Source organism: Lampris incognitus, chromosome 14 (genome assembly GCF_029633865.1).
Source record: "Lampris incognitus isolate fLamInc1 chromosome 14, fLamInc1.hap2, whole genome shotgun sequence".
NCBI classification, from domain to species: Eukaryota; Metazoa; Chordata; class Actinopteri; order Lampriformes; family Lampridae; genus Lampris; species Lampris incognitus.
The window spans coordinates 51,557,792-51,579,922 of NC_079224.1; the positions used below are offsets into that span (position 1 = coordinate 51,557,792).

The 22,131-nt window shown below is 40.5% G+C and overlaps 1 protein-coding gene across 1 annotated transcript in view; it reads left to right on the forward strand.

Annotated features, from left to right (window-relative positions):
- Positions 1–22,131, forward strand: part of amph (amphiphysin) — a 254,448-nt gene that overhangs the window by 161,233 nt on the left and 71,084 nt on the right. Inside the window, exon 9 of the mRNA XM_056293150.1 lies at positions 17,926–18,008. Coding sequence (XP_056149125.1) covers positions 17,926–18,008 — 83 coding nt within the window. The remainder of the gene's footprint in view (positions 1–17,925; positions 18,009–22,131) is intronic.

The window sequence follows — 22,131 nt, forward strand, 5'->3', positions numbered from 1 at the left end:
GTGGGACTGGACCGGACAGACTAGCCTTCACTCCCCACGTGCATCATTGAGTCTTAAGTATCCATAACCCCATCACCGGTTCAGCGGTTGTCCTTCCTTGGACCACCTTTGGTAGGTACTGACCACTCTATACCGGGAATAACCCACAAGACCTGCTGTTTTGGAGATGCTCTGACCCAGTCATTTAGCCATCACAATTTGGCCCTTGTCAAGGCTGCTCAGATCCTTGTGATTGCCCATTTTTCCTGCTTCCAACACATCAACTTCAAGAAATTACTGTTCACTTGCTGCTTAAAATATCCCGCCCCGTAACAGGTTCCAATGTAGCGAGATAATCAATGTTATTCACTTACCTGTAAGTTGTGTTAATGTTTTGGCTATTCACCTACCATGCATCTCACAACTACATACTATATTATATACCTATTTTACAACCACAACAATAACAGCAATAATTGTAACAAGTATACAGCAGTTGCATGTGTATTTACAACTGTACATTTGTGTTGTACAAACATTTGTATTGCACATCTGGTTTAAATTATTTGAAGATACATCCTAGGATGTACTGGGACACATCATTAGTGATGTCTCCTGAGGTTCTCGGATGTTTCAGGTCTTTCAACATCATACACCCTCTCTCAGGTGATCAGGCTTGGCTTGTGTCCCAGCAGCATTGGCCCACAGATCACTCCTGATCCAAAGCCATCCAGAGGCCCTCTCTGAAGCTTCCATGGAAGACTAGATGGATTTCCTTTTAGTAGCCCAGTAATGCCAAGTAGTGTGTAGGGCTTTCATAGTGGCCAGCAAAGCCTCTACATCCTACTTCAATGGGCTCACAACACGCCTTCCAGCCTCTCCTCCAGCACTTATCCACCAGCTCGTGGTACTTGGACCGCTTCTGTTCAGTTGCCTCCTCCATCCAGTCCTCCCAGGGAACCTTCAGCTCTATAAGAAGCACCTATTTTGAAGAGGCTGGTGATAGCACTATGTCTGGCCTCAACAAAGTTGTCATAATGTGGTTAGGGAAGTGAGCGCCCCCCCCCCCCCCCCCGGTCGACTTGTAGCCCCCAATCTGGCGCAGAGGTGAGAAAACCGGCTGCTGATCCTGCTGTGACTGAGGCTGCTCACCAACCCCGACAAAGGCAATGTTCCTCTGTCCCCAGGCTAAAGAGGCAGTGCACATTGTAGATATGTAGGTGAGACATCTTGACCAGAGGGGCTATCTACAAAGTGTCATATTCACATAATAAGTGTCTATTTCTGCAAAATTCCACTAAGTATTCACGAAAGATATGGCCTGTGGAGAAAGAAACAAAAACTGTTCCTTTGTCTGGTGGTTTTGGTGCCCATTGCTCTGTAGCCCCTGCCAGAGGGTAGGAGTTCAAACAGACTGTGTCCTGGGTCTGGGGGGTTTCTGCCCACCCATTTCTAGGCTCTAGAGGTGCACAAGTCCTTTGGGGTGGGCAGGTGAGATATTTTTTCTGTTGTACTTCCTGTTCCCTGTGGTATGTCCCCATCCTGTTTTGTTGCTGCTCCGAACCAGACCGTAATAGATGTGCACAGGACAGATTCAATGACTGCGGTGTAGAACTAGCTCAACAGCCCCTGTGGCAGACCAAATTGTCTTAATTGCCGCAGAAAGAACGTACTCTGCTGTGTCTTTTTGAGGATGGAGTTAATGTTGGATTCCCAATTCAGGTCTTTGGTAATGGTAGTTCCCAGAAACCTGAAGGTCTCCACGGTTGACACAGGGCTGTTGGATATTGTGAGGGGGAGCAGTGCTGAGGGGTATCTCCTAAAGTTCACTCTCATCTACACAGTCTTGACCATGTTCAGCTCCAAGTTGTTCTAACTACACCAGAGCACCAGCGGCTCAACCCGCTGCCGATATGCAGATTCGTCACCATCCTGAATGAGGCCAATGACTGTAGTGTTGTCTACAAACTTCAGTAGTTTAACAGCTGGGTCCTTGAGGGTGCAGGCTTTGGTGTAGAGGGAGAAGAGTAGTGGGGAGAGGACACATCCCTGGGGAGCACCAGTGTTGACTCTCTGTGTACCAGATGGACTTCCCCCAGACTCTCCTATTGTTTCCTGTCTGTCAGGGAGCTGGTGCTCTACTGACAGAAGGTGGGGGATACAGTGAGCTGGGAGAGTTTGGAGGAGAGGATTTCTGGCATGATGGTGTTGAACGCCGAGCTTAAGTCCACAAACAGGATCCTTGCATATGTCATTGGGCAGTCAAGGTGTTGAAGGATGTAGTGCAGTTCCATGATGACTACATCATCCACTGACCTGTTTGCCTGGTAGGCAAACCACAGGGGGTCCAGCAGGTTTCCTGTGACGTTCATCAGGTGAGCCAACACCAGAAGTACGGAAGTCTTATGACCACAGTCGACAGAGTGACAGGCCTGTAGACATTCCATCCTGTGATGAAGGGTTTCTTTTGGAGCGGGATGATGGTGGAGCATTGGAAGCAGGAGGGGACTTCACACTGTTCCAGGGATCTGTTGAAGATCCGTGTGAAGATGGAGCCAGTTGTTCAACACAGGATTTAACACAGGATGGGGGGACACCATCTGGACCTGGTGCTTTCCTGGTCTTCTGTCTTAGGAAAAGCCAGCTCACATCAGGTGAGGAGAGTAGGGGGGTTTCCAGAGGTGTGATGGAGGCTGTTGTCATTGGGCTGGAGTGGGTGAGGTGGTGTGAATATGCCTCTCTTAAACTTGCAATAGAAAACATTCAGGTCCTCAGTCAGGTCTTTGTTTGCCTCTGCATGTGGGGAGATGGTCTTCTGTAGCTTGTAATGTCTCGCATGCCCCTCCACACTGACACAGGGTCATTGGCTGAAAACCTGTTTTTCAGCTTTTCAGTGTAGCATCTTTTAGCCACTCTTATCTCCTTTGTCAGTGAATCTCTGGCCTGCTTGTATCAGGTTCTGTTGGCAGGTGTCGATTTAGCAAAAAAATGGCCCTCTAGTTTTTGATGTAAATCCCTGAATATGTAAAATTCAATTGCCAGAAGACCGAAGAGATTTACTTGGCTCATATCTAATAAGGAAGTCAGGAATATTTTGTACTAGAAGTCAGAACAGTAATATAAGAACTACAGGGATATGTTCAGTGTTTCTTGTCTTTGTCAAGACTGTTTTCATAATATTTTGAATAAGTTTTCGCCACTCCGTAGGTAGTATGCCAATATTATACAGACAACCTGTTCATATCAATATTCACGCTGTGGTTTGTAAAAGTTGTGACAAAGGCTGCCTCTGTGCTTTGGTTAGCACAACAACAACAACAAAAATGTGCAATTTGTCATAGACAAACTGTAATGACAGACAAATTAGAACATCTGCAAGATACTTAATAGTAGAATAAATTCTGAGCACAAACGCTATAGGTAAATTTATAATTTTATCATACATTTATCATAAATATCTCATCTCTGTGGCATGAGAAAGTCCAATTCAAGGGTATCCAGATGGGTCCAACCAGGTCTCTATGTAGAACAATATGTGTTGCATACATCAATTACATCAGCTTTTGTGGGGATGTGTGTGCCCACCAAACCTTCTCTACCTTCAACAACAATAAACCTTGGTTCTCATCAAAATTCAGGCAGCTTCATCAGGCCAAAGAGCAAGCTTACAGGGGTGGAGATAGGATCTGGTATAAGAAAGCCAGAAATACACTCACAAAAGAGGTTAGAGTGGCAAAATGTGCTACTCTGAAAAGTTGAAAAACAGGATTTCTGCCAACGACCCATCGTCAGTGTGGAGAGGTTTGAAAGACATTACCAACTACAGGAGACCATCCCCCACACTGCAGGGAACCATCAACTGGCTGATGACCTAAATGGATTTTACTGCTGGTTTGAAAAGCAAACTTTCACACCCCTCCCCCTCTGCGGCCACAACACACAACCAACTGCACTCCCTGCCAGCCACTACCCCCCTCCCCACCGAACCCCCACCCATACTCAGGATCTGTGTTGAGGACTTTTGCCAGCTCTTCCAGACACAGAAGACCAGGAAGGCACCAGGCCAGGATGGTGTGTCACCCTCCTGTCTTAAAGTCTGTGCTGACCAGCTGGCCCCCATTTTCACACTGATCTTCAACAGGTCACTGGAGCTGTGTGAAGTCCCCTCCTGCTTCAAGAGCTCCACTATCATCCTGGTCTCCAAGAAACCCTGTATCACAGGATTAAATTACTACAGGCCCATTGTCCTAACGTCTGTGGTCATGAAATCCTTCAAGAGACTGCTATTGGCCCACCAGAAGGAAATCACAGGCCCCCTGCTCGACCCCCTGCAGTTTGCCTACTGAGCAAACAGGTCAGTAGAGGATGCAGTCAACATGGGTTTGCACTACATCTTCCAACACGTTGACTCCCCAGGGACATACGCAAGGGTCCTGTTTGTGGACTTTAGCTCAGTGTTCAACACCATTGTCCCAGATATCCTCTACTCCTACCTCACCTGGCTCACTGTACCAGCCCCCATCTGCCAGTGGATTAAAAACTTCATGACAGACAGGAGGCAGCTGGTGAGGCTGGGGAAATCACATCCAGCACCCGGACAATCAGCACTGGAGCCCCCCCCAGGGATGTGTGCTCTCCCCTCTACTCTTTTCCCTCTGCACAAACGATGCACCTCAAGTGACTCATCTGTTAAACTCCCGACGTTTGCGGACGACACATCCACAATTGGGCTTATCCAGGATGGTGACGAGTCTGCATATAGATGGGAGGTTGATCAGCTGGCCCTCTGGTATGGCCATAACCACCTGGAGCTGAAAAGGCTCAAAATAGTGGAGATGACAGTGGACTTCAGGAGGAGCCCTCCAACACTGCCTCCCCTTCCATACTTGACAGCACAGTGCCTACAGTAAAAACCTACAGATTTCTCGGTTCCACAATCTCCCAGGACCTAAAGTGGACATCCAACATGGACACAATCATCAAAAAGTCCCAGCAGCGGATGTACTTTCTCCACCAGCTTAAGAAATTCAACCTGCCTCAGGAACTGTTGATTCAGTTCAACACTGCAATAATCCAGTCTGTCCTCTGCACATCATCACTATCTGGTTTGGTTCAGCCACCAAACAGGGCAGGGACAGACTACAACAGACAGTTAGATCTGTAGAGGAAATCATTGTTGCCAACCTGCCCTCCATTCAGGACTTGTACACCTCCAGACTCAGGAAACAGGGCAGGCAACATCACTGCAGACCCATCACACCCTGGTCACAACCTGTTCCAACTCCTCCCCTCTGGTAGGTGCTACAGAGCACTGTACTCCAAAATGACCAGATATAGAAACAGTTTATTTCTGCAGGCTGTCATTCAAATGAACTCTTAACACTTCTGTGAATGTTCTCATTCATCCAGGTCATGGTTATCCAAAGGAGTTGAATCCAGAACTCTTAACACTGTCAATAAATCCAGGCATGTTCTATATAATGTACTGTACATGTTGTATATACTGTACTGTACATTGTACGTATACTGGTACACTCTGTCATATCCATCTACCTCAGGCATGTATGTAAGTAACCTGCTAACATCTATTTCAGCATCTCTGATATATTCTCTGCAATACTGCACCTTATCACCTCTTATTACACCTGTATAAGTCAGTCCTTGTGTATATATGTGAAGATTTTTGTGTTGTAGTGTTGTTGTTCTATGTTAAGTACACTGAGACCACAAAACCAGAGTCACAACATGGTCAATAAACATTATTCTGATTCCGGAATAGCATTTTAGTTGTTACACATGATATCACTAACTGCAATAAATTAAGTAGTTTAATCTTAACGGTATTAGGATAAAGATCATATCTGGTGCAATCAATCAATCAATCAATCAATCAATCAATCAATCAATCAATCAATCAATCAATCAATTAATCAACCAATCTTTGTATAGCATATTTCATGCACGGAAACATAACATGGTTTACATGAAAGGTAAAACAGACCATAGCAGCAAATGCTGGATAAGCACACATTGGTTGCTGAGACAGAGTTGTGGTGTTTTTATATTTTGTTCTTTTAAAAGAAGCTGAACTCACGGACTGCAGGTACCCCCACTCTTATAAACAATACAGTGACTGCAGGTACCCCCACCCTTATAAACAATACAGTGACTGCAGGTACCCCCACCCTTATAAACAATACAGTGACTGCAGGTACCCCATCCTTATAAACAATACAGTGACTGCAGGTACCCCCACCCTTATAAACAATACAGTGGCATAACCACCCAAACCAATGACCAGTTTCATATGCAAATATGGGCGTGACCATTAACTAGAGTTACAATGGCCATGTGTAATATTCACAGAGGATTGGGGAACAGTTGCAATCACAGCATTGTAAGATGGCGATAGATGTACTCTTAGCCGCCCCCCCCCCCCCAATTCAGGGATGGTCATTCCCTCTTCACATAGATGGTCTCTTTGACTCCCTGTTCAAACCAGCGTTCCTCCCTATTAAGGATGTGCACATCCTCATCCTTGAAAGAGTGGCCACTGGTCTGTAGATGGTGTAGACTGTGGAGTCCTGGCCTGATGTGTTATCTCACCTGTGTTGTATCATCCTTTTTGTCAGCATCTGTTCAGTTTTCCTGATGTACAAGTCACTGCAATCCTCTCAGCACTTATTCGTGTACACGATATTGCTGTTTGTACAATGCTGTGACTGCAGCTATTCCTCAATCCTCTGTGAATAGTACACATGGTCATTGTTATTCTAGTTAATCTCTTCTCTACCAGCCAATATGGTAGTTAACCAGGTTAGCATTTTTTCATTTTATATTGTAGGACTGACTTAGTTGCTCATAACGTTGGTGCAGGACTTGCTACCATCAACGTTACCATTGATGGTAGGAAGTGCTGGTTGACAACACTGCTGCAGTAGTGGCTCACTAGTCAGCAACGTCATCCATTCATCAGTCTGTTGGACTTGTTGAGTGACAACCGATCTTTTGGAACAGTTAACATGGAAACCCATTCAGCCATGTTGATATGCAAAGCCTGTGTGCTGTTCAGAGGCTTTGATTCATTCCCACATTGTAATAATGGAAATGGCAATGTTAGGTGCAGAAAAATAACTTTGTAATTTCTGGTGACCATTCCACTGCTGTCGACCATCCATTATCTGCACACCGACTAAGGTCTGTCACTAGTCTGCTTAACACCAATAGTCTGAAACAGCCCATGTCAAATCTTTTCGTAATACACGTGTGAATAAGTTAATCATTGTAAATCACGTTTCACTGGCCTTACGCATACGAAATAGGTAGCGATTGTACAGAAAACGGCTTGTGTTCTGTTATAACAGGTGTCTGGAATTCAGATTTGATCAGAAATGTAAAGCGTTATGAGTGGCTGTTGCAGCTAGAACAGCGCTATATAAAATGCAACTTGATTGATTGATTGATTGATTGAGTTAATGGTCATTGCATTTTGCATATGAAACCGATCGTTGGTTTGGGTGGTTACGCCACTGTATTGTTTATAAGGGTGGGGGTACCTGCAGTCACTGTATTATTTATAAGGGTGGGGGTACCTGCTGTCACTGTATTGTTTATAAGGGTGGGGGTACCTGCAGTCACTGTATTGTTTATAAGGGTGGGGTATCTGCAGTCAGATGAGACTGAAGAGGTCACTTAGATGACGAAACGTTTCTCTATAAACGTTGTGTCCAGATGAACTGATGCAACTTTGTGTGATTTCTTACCTGGATTATTGAGCAGCATCAAGACATAGCAGCAGAAGAATTCAGTCCTATTTAAGTTGACGATGTTAAGTGTACTCAAAAGAGGATTCAGCTTTGCTTTTGGTCCACTTAAGCACTCATCAGATCTCAGATAACTTCTTGTTCATACCAGATCTTCTTGAATACAATAATGCTATCCAGTTTAACTAAAACATATCATCTGCTGGTCTGTCTATTAAAAAGATTAGCTTTTTTAAGAATTGATGCATATCGTCTAAATTTGAAGCCTTGACAAAACCCCAACAAATCCACATGCTAAAAATCTAGTTTTGTCAATTTATCCCAATCTGGCACAGCCCTGAGCTGACTGTCAGTAAAACAACCATATTTTCCCTGCCTGGAGTTCAAGAGGCATTGTCCAACTTGGACAGCTTTTGATTACAACCACCTCCTCTCTTTCAAGCAGTTGGCAAAAAAAAAAGTCCTTACCCCAAGACCTTTTCTTTCAACCTATCTATGTCAAAGACTGAATCAAGAATTACATCTCTCATAGAACTGCTGTAATGTTCAGCCTTGACATATTTCCCAACCTGAAGGTGGGGACATTACAACAGATGCTGTTATGGGGCTTTCATGCAAGAAATGGTCATGTGATACCCTCAGGCACAGCTCTTCTGAATGCTAAGCATTTGTCCTCTGCAGCTCATGTAATGGCTAGCTGTTCTACAGCTGTTGTGTTACGTGCTCCTCATTCGAAATGTCAAGCAACGCAGCTATTTAACCCATAGTCCAAACTATACCATGACTGCCTGTACCAGCCCATCCTAATATTTTGTTTCTGATCACGTTGCACGTGTGCTCACTGTGTCATCAATGTATGGAAAGCCTGGAGGTGTAAAATTGTAGTGGACCAGAACCCTTTCTGTTCACAATGCATAAATCAATTCGACTTTGAAACAAGCATAAAACAAACCAAATTCGGTTTGTTTTAGAGTGGTCTGGGTTTGTTTGGTGTGTGTTTGTTCATATGCACAAAAAACAAAACAAAACTGCCGAGTCAAGGTCTGAGTCCATTTTAGTGGGTGAAATAATCATTCTTATTTGCTAAGTGACAGGAGAGGTGGCATTGGTAGCTAAGTAACAGGTAAGATGGTGTAGCTGATAAGTGATGGGAGGTGGCCTTAGCTGCTAAATGACAAGAGGAGGTGTGATTAGTTACTAAGTGACAGGGGGAGGTGATGCTATTAAGAGAAAGGGGTGAGATGAAGTCAGTTGCGGACAGGGATGTGATGTTAGTTGCGAAGTGACATGAGGATGTGGCGTCGGTTGCTAAGTGATGGGGGAGGTAGCCGTAGTTGCTAATTGAAAGGGCAAGGGGATGTTAGTTGCTAAGGAACAGGTGGAGGTGAAGTTAAGTGCAGATGCGGAGGTCACATCAGTTGCCAAGTGATGAGGAGGTGGCTTTAATTGCTAAGTGACAGGGAGATGGCATTAGTTGCTGAGTGATGGGCAGGTGTCATTTGTTGACAAGTGAAATGGGAGGAAGCCTTAATTGGTAAGTGATGGGGAGGTGGATTTATTTGTTAAGGGATGGGTAGGTGATGTTATTTGTTAAGTGATAGGTAGGTGATGCTATTTGTTAAGTGACGGGTAGGTGATGTTATTTGTTAAGTGAATTTAGTTGTTAAGTGATGGGTATGTGGTGTTATTTGTTAAGTGATGGGCAGGCAATGTTATTTGTGAAGTGATGGGTAGGCAATGTTATTTGTTAAGTGATGGGTAGGTGATATTTGCTAAGTGATGGGTAGGTGGTGTCATTTGCTAAGTGATGGGTAGGTGATGTTATTTGCTAAGTGGTGGGTAGGTGATGTTATTTGCTAAGTGATGGGTAGGTGATGTTATTTGTTAAGTGATGGGTATGTGAATTTATTTGTTAAGTGATGGGTAGGTGATATTTGCTAAGTGTGGGTAAGTGATGTTATTTGTTAAGTGATGGATGGGTGATATTATTTGCTAAGTGATGGGTAGGTGATGTTATTTGTTAAGTGATGGGTAGGTGATATTATTTGTCAAGTAATGGGTAGGTGATATTTGGTAGGTTATGTTATTTGCTAAGTGATGGGTAGGTGATGTCATTTGCTAAGTGATGGGTAGGTGATGTCATTTGCTAAGTGATGGGTAGGTGATGTCATTTGCTAAGTGATGGGTAGGTGATGTCATTTGCTAAGTGATGGGTAGGTGATGTTATTTGCTAAGTGATGGGTAGGTGATGTTATTTCTTGAGTGATGGGTAGATGATATTATTTGTTAAGTGATGGGTATGTGAATTTATTTGTTAAGTGATGGGTAGGTGATATTATTTGTTAAGTGATGGGTAGGTGCTGTTATTTGTTAAGTAATGGGTAGGTGATGTTATTTGCTAAGTGTGGGTAAGTGGTGTTATCTGTTAAGTGATTGAAGGTGATGTTATTTGTTAAGTTATGGGTAGGTGATGTTATTTGTTAAGTGATGGGTATGTGAATATATTTGTTAAGTGATGGGTAGGTGATGTTATTTGCTAAGTGTGGGTAAGTGGTGTTATCTGTTAAGTGATTGAAGGTGATGTTATTTGTTAAGTTATGGGTAGGTGATGTCATTTGCTAAGTGATGGGTAGGTGATGTTATTTGTTAAATGATGGGTAGGTGATGTCATTTGCTAAAGTAATGGGTAGGTGATGTTATTTGCGAAGTGTGGGTAAGTGATGTTATCTGTTAAGCGACTGAAGGTGATGTTATCTGTTAAGTGATGGGTAGGTGATTTTATTTGCTAAGTGATGAGTAGGTAATGTTATTTGCTAAGTGTGGTTAAGGGGCTTTATTTGTTAAGTGATTGAAGGTGACGTTGTTTGTTAAGTGATTGAAGGTGATGTTATTTGTTAAGTGATGGGTATGTGAATATATTTGTTAAGTGATGGGTAGGTGATGTTATTTGCTAAGTGTGGGTAAGTGCTGTTATCTTTTAAGTGATTGAAGGTGCTGTTATTTCTTAAGTAATGGGTAGGTGATGTTATTTGTTAAGTAATGGGTAGGTGATGTTATTTGCTAAGTGTGGGTAAGTGATGTTATTTGTTAAGTGATGGATGGGTGATATTATTTGCTAAGTGATGGGTAGGTGATGTTATTTGTTAAGTGATGGGTAGGTGATATTATTTGTCAAGTAATGGGTAGGTGATATTTGGTAGGTGATGTTATTTGCTAAGTGATGGGTAGGTGATGTCATTTGCTAAGTGATGGGTAGGTGATGTCATTTGCTAAGTGATGGGTAGGTGATGTCATTTGCTAAGTGATGGGTAGGTGATATTATTTGCTAAGTGATGGGTAGGTGATATTATTTGTTAAGTGATGGGTAGGTGCTGTTATTTGTTAAGTAATGGGTAGGTGATGTTATTTGCTAAGTGTGGGTAAGTGGTGTTATCTGTTAAGTGATTGAAGGTGATGTTATTTGTTAAGTTATGGGTAGGTGATGTTATTTGTTAAGTGATGGGTATGTGAATATATTTGTTAAGTGATGGGTAGGTGATGTTATTTGCTAAGTGTGGGTAAGTGGTGTTATCTGTTAAGTGATTGAAGGTGATGTTATTTGTTAAGTTATGGGTAGGTGATGTCATTTGCTAAGTGATGGGTAGGTGATGTCATTTGCTAAGTGATGGGTAGGTGATGTTATTTGTTAAATGATGGGTAGGTGATGTCATTTGCTAAAGTAATGGGTAGGTGATGTTATTTGCGAAGTGTGGGTAAGTGATGTTATCTGTTAAGCGACTGAAGGTGATGTTATCTGTTAAGTGATGGGTAGGTGATTTTATTTGCTAAGTGATGAGTAGGTAATGTTATTTGCTAAGTGTGGTTAAGGGGCTTTATTTTTTAAGTGATTGAAGGTGACGTTGTTTGTTAAGTGATTGAAGGTGATGTTATTTGTTAAGTGATGGGTATGTGAATATATTTGTTAAGTGATGGGTAGGTGATGTTATTTGCTAAGTGTGGGTAAGTGCTGTTATCTTTTAAGTGATTGAAGGTGCTGTTATTTCTTAAGTAATGGGTAGGTGATGTTATTTGTTAAGTAATGGGTAGGTGATGTTATTTGCTAAGTGTGGGTAAGTGATGTTATTTGTTAAGTGATGGATGGGTGATATTATTTGCTAAGTGATGGGTAGGTGATGTTATTTGTTAAGTGATGGGTAGGTGATATTATTTGTCAAGTAATGGGTAGGTGATATTTGGTAGGTGATGTTATTTGCTAAGTGATGGGTAGGTGATGTCATTTGCTAAGTGATGGGTAGGTGATGTCATTTGCTAAGTGATGGGTAGGTGATGTCATTTGCTAAGTGATGGGTAGGTGATGTCATTTGCTAAGTGATGGGTAGGTGATGTTATTTGCTAAGTGATGGGTAGGTGATGTTATTTCTTGAGTGATGGGTAGATGATATTATTTGTTAAGTGATGGGTATGTGAATTTATTTGTTTAGTGATGGGTAGGTGATGTTATTTGCTAAGTGATGGGTAGGTGATATTATTTGTTAAGTGATGGGTAGGTGCTGTTATTTGTTAAGTAATGGGTAGGTGATGTTATTTGCTAAGTGTGGGTAAGTGGTGTTATCTGTTAAGTGATTGAAGGTGATGTTATTTGTTAAGTTATGGGTAGGTGATGTTATTTGTTAAGTGATGGGTATGTGAATATATTTGTTAAGTGATGGGTAGGTGATGTTATTTGCTAAGTGTGGGTAAGTGGTGTTATCTGTTAAGTGATTGAAGGTGATGTTATTTGTTAAGTTATGGGTAGGTGATGTCATTTGCTAAGTGATGGGTAGGTGATGTCATTTGCTAAGTGATGGGTAGGTGATGTTATTTGTTAAATGATGGGTAGGTGATGTCATTTGCTAAAGTAATGGGTAGGTGATGTTATTTGCGAAGTGTGGGTAAGTGATGTTATCTGTTAAGCGACTGAAGGTGATGTTATCTGTTAAGTGATGGGTAGGTGATTTTATTTGCTAAGTGATGAGTAGGTAATGTTATTTGCTAAGTGTGGTTAAGGGGCTTTATTTTTTAAGTGATTGAAGGTGACGTTGTTTGTTAAGTGATTGAAGGTGATGTTATTTGTTAAGTGATGGGTATGTGAATATATTTGTTAAGTGATGGGTAGGTGATGTTATTTGCTAAGTGTGGGTAAGTGCTGTTATCTTTTAAGTGATTGAAGGTGGTGTTATTTGTTAAGTGATGGGTAAGTGATGTTATTTGTTAAGTGATGGGTAGGTGCTGTTATTTGTTAAGTAATGGGTAGGTGATGTTATTTGTTAAGTAATGGGTAGGTGATGTTATTTGCTAAGTGTGGATAAGTGATGTTATCTGTTAAGTGATTGAAGGTGATGTTATCTGTTAAGTGATGGGTAAGTGATGCTATTTGTTAAGTGATGGGTAGGTGATGTTATTTGCTAAGTGATGGGTAGGTGATATTATTTGTTAAGTGATGGGTAGGTGATGTTATTTGTTAAGTAGTGGGTAGGTGATGTTATTTGCTAAGTGATGGGTAGGTGATGTCATTTGCTAAGTAATGGGTAGGTGATGTTATCTGTTAAGTGATTGAAGGTGATGTTATTTGTGAAGTGATGGGTAGGTGATGTTATTTGTTAAGTGATTGGAGGTGATGTTATTTGTTAAGTGATGGGTAGGTGAAGTTACTTGCTAATTGTGTGTAGGTCATGTTATTTGCTAAGTGATGGGTAGGTGATGTTATTTGTTAAGTGTTGGGTAGGTGATGTTATTTGTTAAGTGATGGGTAGGTGATGTCCTTTGCTAAGTGATGGGTAAGTGGTGTTATCTGTTAAGTGATTGAAGGTGATGTTATCTGATAAGCGATGGGTAGGTGATGTTACTTGCTAATTGTGTGTAGGTGATGTTATTTGCTAAGTGATGGGTAGGTGATGTTATTTGTTAAGTGATGGGTAGGTGATGTTATTTGATAAGTGATGGGTAGGTGATGTTATTTGCTAAGTGATGGGTAGGTGATGTCATTTGCTAAGTGTGGGTAAGTTGTGTTATCTGTTAAGTGATTGAAGGTGATGTTATTTGTTAAGTGATGGGTATGTGAATTTATTTTTTAAGTGATGGGTAAGTGATGTTATTTGTTAAGTGATGGATGGGTGATATTATTTGCTAAGTGATGGGTAGGTGATGTTATTTGTTAAGTGATGGGTAGGTGATATTATTTGTCAAGTAATGGGTAGGTGATATTTGGTAGGTGATGTTATTTGCTAAGTGATGGGTAGGTGATGTCATTTGCTAAGTGATGGGTAGGTGATGTCATTTGCTAAGTGATGGGTAGGTGATGTCATTTGCTAAGTGATGGGTAGGTGATGTCATTTGCTAAGTGATGGGTAGGTGATGTTATTTGCTAAGTGATGGGTAGGTGATGTTATTTCTTGAGTGATGGGTAGATGATATTATTTGTTAAGTGATGGGTATGTGAATTTATTTTTTAAGTGATGGGTAAGTGATGTTATTTGTTAAGTGATGGATGGGTGATATTATTTGCTAAGTGATGGGTAGGTGATGTTATTTGTTAAGTGATGGGTTGGTGATATTATTTGTCAAGTAATGGGTAGGTGATATTTGGTAGGTGATGTTATTTGCTAAGTGATGGGTAGGTGATGTCATTTGCTAAGTGATGGGTAGGTGATGTTATTTGCTAAGTGTGGGTAAGTGGTGTTATCTGTTAAGTGATTGAAGGTGATGTTATTTGTTAAGTTATGGGTAGGTGATGTCATTTGCTAAGTGATGGGTAGGTGATGTCATTTGCTAAGTGATGGGTAGGTGATGTTATTTGTTAAATGATGGGTAGGTGATGTCATTTGCTAAAGTAATGGGTAGGTGATGTTATTTGCGAAGTGTGGGTAAGTGATGTTATCTGTTAAGCGACTGAAGGTGATGTTATCTGTTAAGTGATGGGTAGGTGATTTTATTTGCTAAGTGATGAGTAGGTAATGTTATTTGCTAAGTGTGGTTAAGGGGCTTTATTTTTTAAGTGATTGAAGGTGACGTTGTTTGTTAAGTGATTGAAGGTGATGTTATTTGTTAAGTGATGGGTATGTGAATATATTTGTTAAGTGATGGGTAGGTGATGTTATTTGCTAAGTGTGGGTAAGTGCTGTTATCTTTTAAGTGATTGAAGGTGGTGTTATTTGTTAAGTGATGGGTAAGTGATGTTATTTGTTAAGTGATGGGTAGGTGCTGTTATTTGTTAAGTAATGGGTAGGTGATGTTATTTGTTAAGTAATGGGTAGGTGATGTTATTTGCTAAGTGTGGATAAGTGATGTTATTTGTTAAGTGATGGATGGGTGATATTATTTGCTAAGTGATGGGTAGGTGATGTTATTTGTTAAGTGATGGGTAGGTGATATTATTTGTCAAGTAATGGGTAGGTGATATTTGGTAGGTGATGTTATTTGCTAAGTGATGGGTAGGTGATGTCATTTGCTAAGTGATGGGTAGGTGATGTCATTTGCTAAGTGATGGGTAGGTGATGTCATTTGCTAAGTGATGGGTAGGTGATGTCATTTGCTAAGTGATGGGTAGGTGATGTTATTTGCTAAGTGATGGGTAGGTGATGTTATTTCTTGAGTGATGGGTAGATGATATTATTTGTTAAGTGATGGGTATGTGAATTTATTTGTTTAGTGATGGGTAGGTGATGTTATTTGCTAAGTGATGGGTAGGTGATATTATTTGTTAAGTGATGGGTAGGTGCTGTTATTTGTTAAGTAATGGGTAGGTGATGTTATTTGCTAAGTGTGGGTAAGTGGTGTTATCTGTTAAGTGATTGAAGGTGATGTTATTTGTTAAGTTATGGGTAGGTGATGTTATTTGTTAAGTGATGGGTATGTGAATATATTTGTTAAGTGATGGGTAGGTGATGTTATTTGCTAAGTGTGGGTAAGTGGTGTTATCTGTTAAGTGATTGAAGGTGATGTTATTTGTTAAGTTATGGGTAGGTGATGTCATTTGCTAAGTGATGGGTAGGTGATGTCATTTGCTAAGTGATGGGTAGGTGATGTTATTTGTTAAATGATGGGTAGGTGATGTCATTTGCTAAAGTAATGGGTAGGTGATGTTATTTGCGAAGTGTGGGTAAGTGATGTTATCTGTTAAGCGACTGAAGGTGATGTTATCTGTTAAGTGATGGGTAGGTGATTTTATTTGCTAAGTGATGAGTAGGTAATGTTATTTGCTAAGTGTGGTTAAGGGGCTTTATTTTTTAAGTGATTGAAGGTGACGTTGTTTGTTAAGTGATTGAAGGTGATGTTATTTGTTAAGTGATGGGTATGTGAATATATTTGTTAAGTGATGGGTAGGTGATGTTATTTGCTAAGTGTGGGTAAGTGCTGTTATCTTTTAAGTGATTGAAGGTGGTGTTATTTGTTAAGTGATGGGTAAGTGATGTTATTTGTTAAGTGATGGGTAGGTGCTGTTATTTGTTAAGTAATGGGTAGGTGATGTTATTTGTTAAGTAATGGGTAGGTGATGTTATTTGCTAAGTGTGGATAAGTGATGTTATCTGTTAAGTGATTGAAGGTGATGTTATCTGTTAAGTGATGGGTAAGTGATGCTATTTGTTAAGTGATGGGTAGGTGATGTTATTTGCTAAGTGATGGGTAGGTGATATTATTTGTTAAGTGATGGGTAGGTGATGTTATTTGTTAAGTAGTGGGTAGGTGATGTTATTTGCTAAGTGATGGGTAGGTGATGTCATTTGCTAAGTAATGGGTAGGTGATGTTATCTGTTAAGTGATTGAAGGTGATGTTATTTGTGAAGTGATGGGTAGGTGATGTTATTTGTTAAGTGATTGGAGGTGATGTTATTTGTTAAGTGATGGGTAGGTGAAGTTACTTGCTAATTGTGTGTAGGTCATGTTATTTGCTAAGTGATGGGTAGGTGATGTTATTTGTTAAGTGTTGGGTAGGTGATGTTATTTGTTAAGTGATGGGTAGGTGATGTCCTTTGCTAAGTGATGGGTAAGTGGTGTTATCTGTTAAGTGATTGAAGGTGATGTTATCTGATAAGCGATGGGTAGGTGATGTTACTTGCTAATTGTGTGTAGGTGATGTTATTTGCTAAGTGATGGGTAGGTGATGTTATTTGTTAAGTGATGGGTAGGTGATGTTATTTGATAAGTGATGGGTAGGTGATGTTATTTGCTAAGTGATGGGTAGGTGATGTCATTTGCTAAGTGTGGGTAAGTTGTGTTATCTGTTAAGTGATTGAAGGTGATGTTATTTGTTAAGTGATGGGTATGTGAATTTATTTTTTAAGTGATGGGTAAGTGATGTTATTTGTTAAGTGATGGGTATGTGAATTTATTAAGTGATGGGTAGGTGATGTTATTTGCTAAGTGTGGGTAAGTGATGTTATTTGTTAAGTGATGGGTGGGTGATATTATTTGTTAAGTGATGGGTAGGTGATGTTATTTGCTGAGTATGGGTAAGTGGTGTTATTTGTTAAGTGATGGGTAGGTGATGTTATTTGTTAAATGATGGGTAGGTGATGTTATTTGCTATGCGATTGAAGGTGGTGTTATTTTTTAAGTGATTGAAGGTGATGTTTTTTATTAAGTAATGGGTAGGTGATGTTATTTGCTAATTGTGTGTAGGTGATGTTATTCGCTATGTGTGGGCAAATGGTGTTATTTGTTAAGTGATTGAAGGTGACGTTGTTTGTTAAGTGATTGAAGGTGATGTTATTTGTTAAGTGATTGAAGGTGTGTTTTTTGTTAAGTGATGGGTAGGTGATGTTATTTGCTAAGTGTGGGTAAGTGGTGTTATTTTTTAAGTGATTGAAGGTGACGTTTGTTAAGTGATTGAAGGTGATGTTATTTGTTAAGTGACGGGTAGGTGATTTTATTTGCTAAGTGATGAGTGGGTAATGTTATTTGATAAGTGTGGGTATTGTGTGTAGTTGTCGTCTCAGTGGAGCATGGAATCAGTGCATCTCTGCATGGCTAAAGGAGGAGTACCCATAATGATGTTGACTGAAAGTTGACCAAATTTGAAACAATCTTGACAGCTTATAAATATTTGGTTAGCCAAATGACAAAATTGGACATTAGTACTTTTCTTGCCCCTTAGCCATAATCCTAAAAAAGATAATTGTTTTCTTTGTTTGCTATCATTTTCTAGCTGTGCAAGCAACTTTATGAAGTGATGACAAAGCTTGGCGAACAGCATTCTGACAAAATGTTCACCATCCAAGGAGCACCAAGGTAAGAACCTTGGATAAGTCTTAGTCTACAGTCAAGTTTTACTCTGAATATTGCTGGGTAATTCAAGCCTAAAAACCAAGTGCTTTGTTGTAAATGTAACATTTGCTGAACAATTTCCAAGGTATTTTCTCTTGTTTAATGAGTTGTGAATTCTCATGATCATCCATCATCCATTATCCAAGCCGCTTATCCTGCTCTCAGGGTTGCGGGGATGCTGGAGTCTATCCCAGCAATCATTGGGCAGCAGGTGGGGCGACACCCTAGATTTGCTGCCAGGCCATCGCAGGGCCCCCCCCCCCACACACACCTAGGGACAATTTCAATTCAATTCAATTCAATTTATTGTCATTAAAAACAATGTGCAGGCACTTGTTAAAAATGAAATGAGGTCTGTGGCTTCACCAAACAGTGCAAGACAGACACACACAAACACAGCAAACACAATATAAGATATACACACATGAAGACCAATTTAGTATGACTGATTCTCCTGACCTACATGTCTTTGGACTGTGGGAGGAAACTGGAGCCTCCGGAGGAAACCCATGTTGACACGGGGAAACATGCAAACTCCACACAGAGGACGACCCAGGACAACCCCCAAGCTTGGACTACCCCGGGAATTGAACCCAGGACCTTCTTGCTTTGGCGACTGTGCTACCCACTGCCCCACAGTGCTGCTATTCAATAATTTGAACAAATGATCACGTAAATTAAAAAATGCTATTGCAGTACTTGGGGTCATGGAAATACTTTTGGAAATTAAAGAAAAAAAGGTTTTCAGTGAAACTTTTGCACCAATAAGTATAAACTGGCTAGTTAATCTTTAGCCTGACTAGAGAGAGCTTGCTGTTTTGGGATTTTGCAGGCCTGGTAGCTTTGTCAGTACATACAGTCACTGTGTTGATTTTCTTTGTCATTACATCCACACAGCATCAGCATGGTACCTGGTGGTTCATCAGCATGGTGCCTGGTGGTTCATCAGTACTGAGATTCATCATAACCATAAGCCTGCAAGCACTCAGGCATCGACATGGTACCTGGTGGTTCATCAGCATGGTACCTGGTAGTTCATCAGTACTGAGATTCATCATAACCATAAGCCTGCAAGCACTCAGGCATCGACATGGTACCTGGTGGTTCATCAGCATGGTACCTGGTAGTTCATCAGTAGTGAGATTCATCATCACCAGCCCACAGCAGCGCAACACAAAGACAAAACTACATATCCAGAAACGACAAGAACACGCATATTCAACTAACACACATATTCAACTAACACACACATCCAACTAACACACATATCCAACTATCACACATATCCAACTAATACACATATCCAACAAACACACATATATGGAAACTAACACACATATCCAACTAACGCACATATCCAACTAACACATATCCAACTAACACATATATCCAACTAACACATATATCCAACTAACACACATATCCAACTAATACACATGTCCAACTAACACACATATCCAAGTAATACACATATCCAACTGGATATGTGTGTTAGTTAGATAAGTGTGTTTCATTTCATTTCATTTATTTTCATTTACCTTTATTTAACCAGGTTAGTCCCATTGACATTAAAATCTCTTTTACAAGAGAGACCTGGCCAAGACTGGCAGCAGTACATCAGCTTCAGCACACACTCACATGAAGACAACAGAATAGCTCAAAGTGCAAAATGGCATAAAACGGAAGGGAAAAGATACAAACCTGTTATCAATTGAAACATTTACAATTTTCAATAGACTCAGATTCTGTAGACTTAACCATACCTTTAAATTCAGATAGAGTAACCAAGTCCTGGAGTTGAAGTCTATTCTGCAGGCTATTCCAGGCAGATGGTGCAGAAAACATAAAGGCCTTCTTGCCCAGCTCAGTCCACACTTTAGGAACAGTCATTTGCAAGGTGTCCTGAGACCATCAACCATAAGTGCCATGTTTTATGGACAGAAAGATGGATAGATAACAGGGGAGGGTACCCAGAATGGCCTTATTGATCAAAACATACCAGTGACTAAGTTGCCGTGTTGGTACATCAGGCCAGTTGACTTTGGAGTAAAGGACACAGTGATGAGTGAGGGCTCTACAGTTTGTAACGAACCGTAATGCTCAATGATACACAGTGTCTAACATATGGAGACAATGGCTGATGCGTTCATCTACAGTAAGTCACCATAGTCAAGAACAGGCAAGAATGTTGCTTCAACTACTCTTCGCCTGACATCGAGAGAAAAACAAGACTTGTTCCTAAAATAAAAACCCATCTTCAATTTCAACTTTTTCACCAGACTCTGTATATGGGGCTTAAAAGAGAGGTGGCCATCAATTAAAAATCCTAAGTATTTGTAGGTGGAGACTACCTCAGTTTGTTTACCTTGACTAGTAACAATGCTCTGATTTAACTCTAACTTCCTAGTGTTTGAAAACACCATAAGTTTGTTTTTTCAGCATTCAAGACAAGCTTCAGTTGATAAAGCTGAGCTTGCACTCTGTTAAAAGCATTTTGCAGATACTCAAAAGCTTTGCTGAGAGTAGCCACATAACAATAAATAACTATCATCTGCATAAAAATGGAAAGATGAGTTTTGAACATTTTCTCCCAAGCAGTTTATGTACACAGTAAATAAAAGTGGACCCAGGACAGAACCCTGAGGGACCCCCTTACAGATTGTTTGGACTTCAGAAGTAAGCCCCTCAAATTGGATAGCCTGGGTCCTACCTGTAAGGTAATTGATAAACCAACCGACAGCCTGTAGAGAGAAGCCAGTATTAACAAGTGGCTGTATCAGAATAATGTGATCCACGGTATCAAAGGCTTTGGACAAGTCAATAAAAGGAGACACACATTGTTCTTTTTTATCCAACGTGCTGCTGATGTCATTTACAACTTTCATGGCAGCGGTAACAGTGCTATGCTTCTTCCTGAACCCTGACTGATGATTGGATAGTATTGATTGAGTGTATAAATACTCTTTCACATGTTCACTAACAAGGGATTCCAATACTTTGGCTAGTACAGAAAGTTTGGAAATTGGTCTGTAATTATTTAGCACGGTTGGATCCCATCTTTTTAAAAGGGGTAAAACATAGGCAGCCTTTCAAACCGTAGGGATTACGTTTGTAAGCAAAGTGAGATTAAAAAGATGGGTCAAAGGTTCAGTGATAATATCTGCTGCTAATTTTTAAAAAAACAGGATCCAAATGATCCGGACCAGCCGATTTTCTAGGGTACAGTTGTTTTAAGGCTTTGTGGACCTCAGCCACAGTAAAAGGAGCAAAACTAAGTGTGGTCAACAACCACAGTATTGTCATCAATAACAGATTCCTTAGTAAAAGGGGTGTCAACATTAAACAAGAAACCCGAGGAAATAAAATGCTCATTAAAACAATTCAACACTTCAAGCTTACCAGAGACAGCCACATCATCTTTGATTATACATGAAGGAAGGTCAGTTGAATTATCACAAGCAGCAGATAAGGATTTAACAGCTTTCCAAAACTTCCTCGGATCATTCAAGTTTTCAGTAGTGACGGATAGGTAAAAATCAGTTTGGCTTTTCTAAAGAGAGAAGTAAATTTGTTTCTCAGCTGTCTAAAAAGAAGCCAGTCAGTCTCAGTACCTGACTTTCTTGCTTTTGCCCAGGCCACATTTCATTCATGAAGCAGGCTTGAGAGCTCAGTGGTGAACCAGGGATTATCCCGCCCCTTAATTCTAAATTTACGAATAGGGGCGTGTTTGTTTAAAATATCCAGAAAACTATCATGGAAAAATGTCCAGGCCATTTCACCATCATCAATAAGGGCAATTCTATTCCAGTCAACGTGAGATAAATCATGTAGAAAACCCTGCTCAACAAACATTTTCATATTGCGTCTTTGGACAAAATGAGGTTTACACATAGGGACCTTAGCATCTCTGATAGCAGCTAACATACACATCAGTTGGATATGTGTGTTAGTTGGATACACACACACATATCCAACTAACACAACTAACACAAATATCCAAACAAACACACATATCCAACTAACACACATATCCAACTAATACACATATATCCAACGAACACACATATCCAAACTAACACACATATCC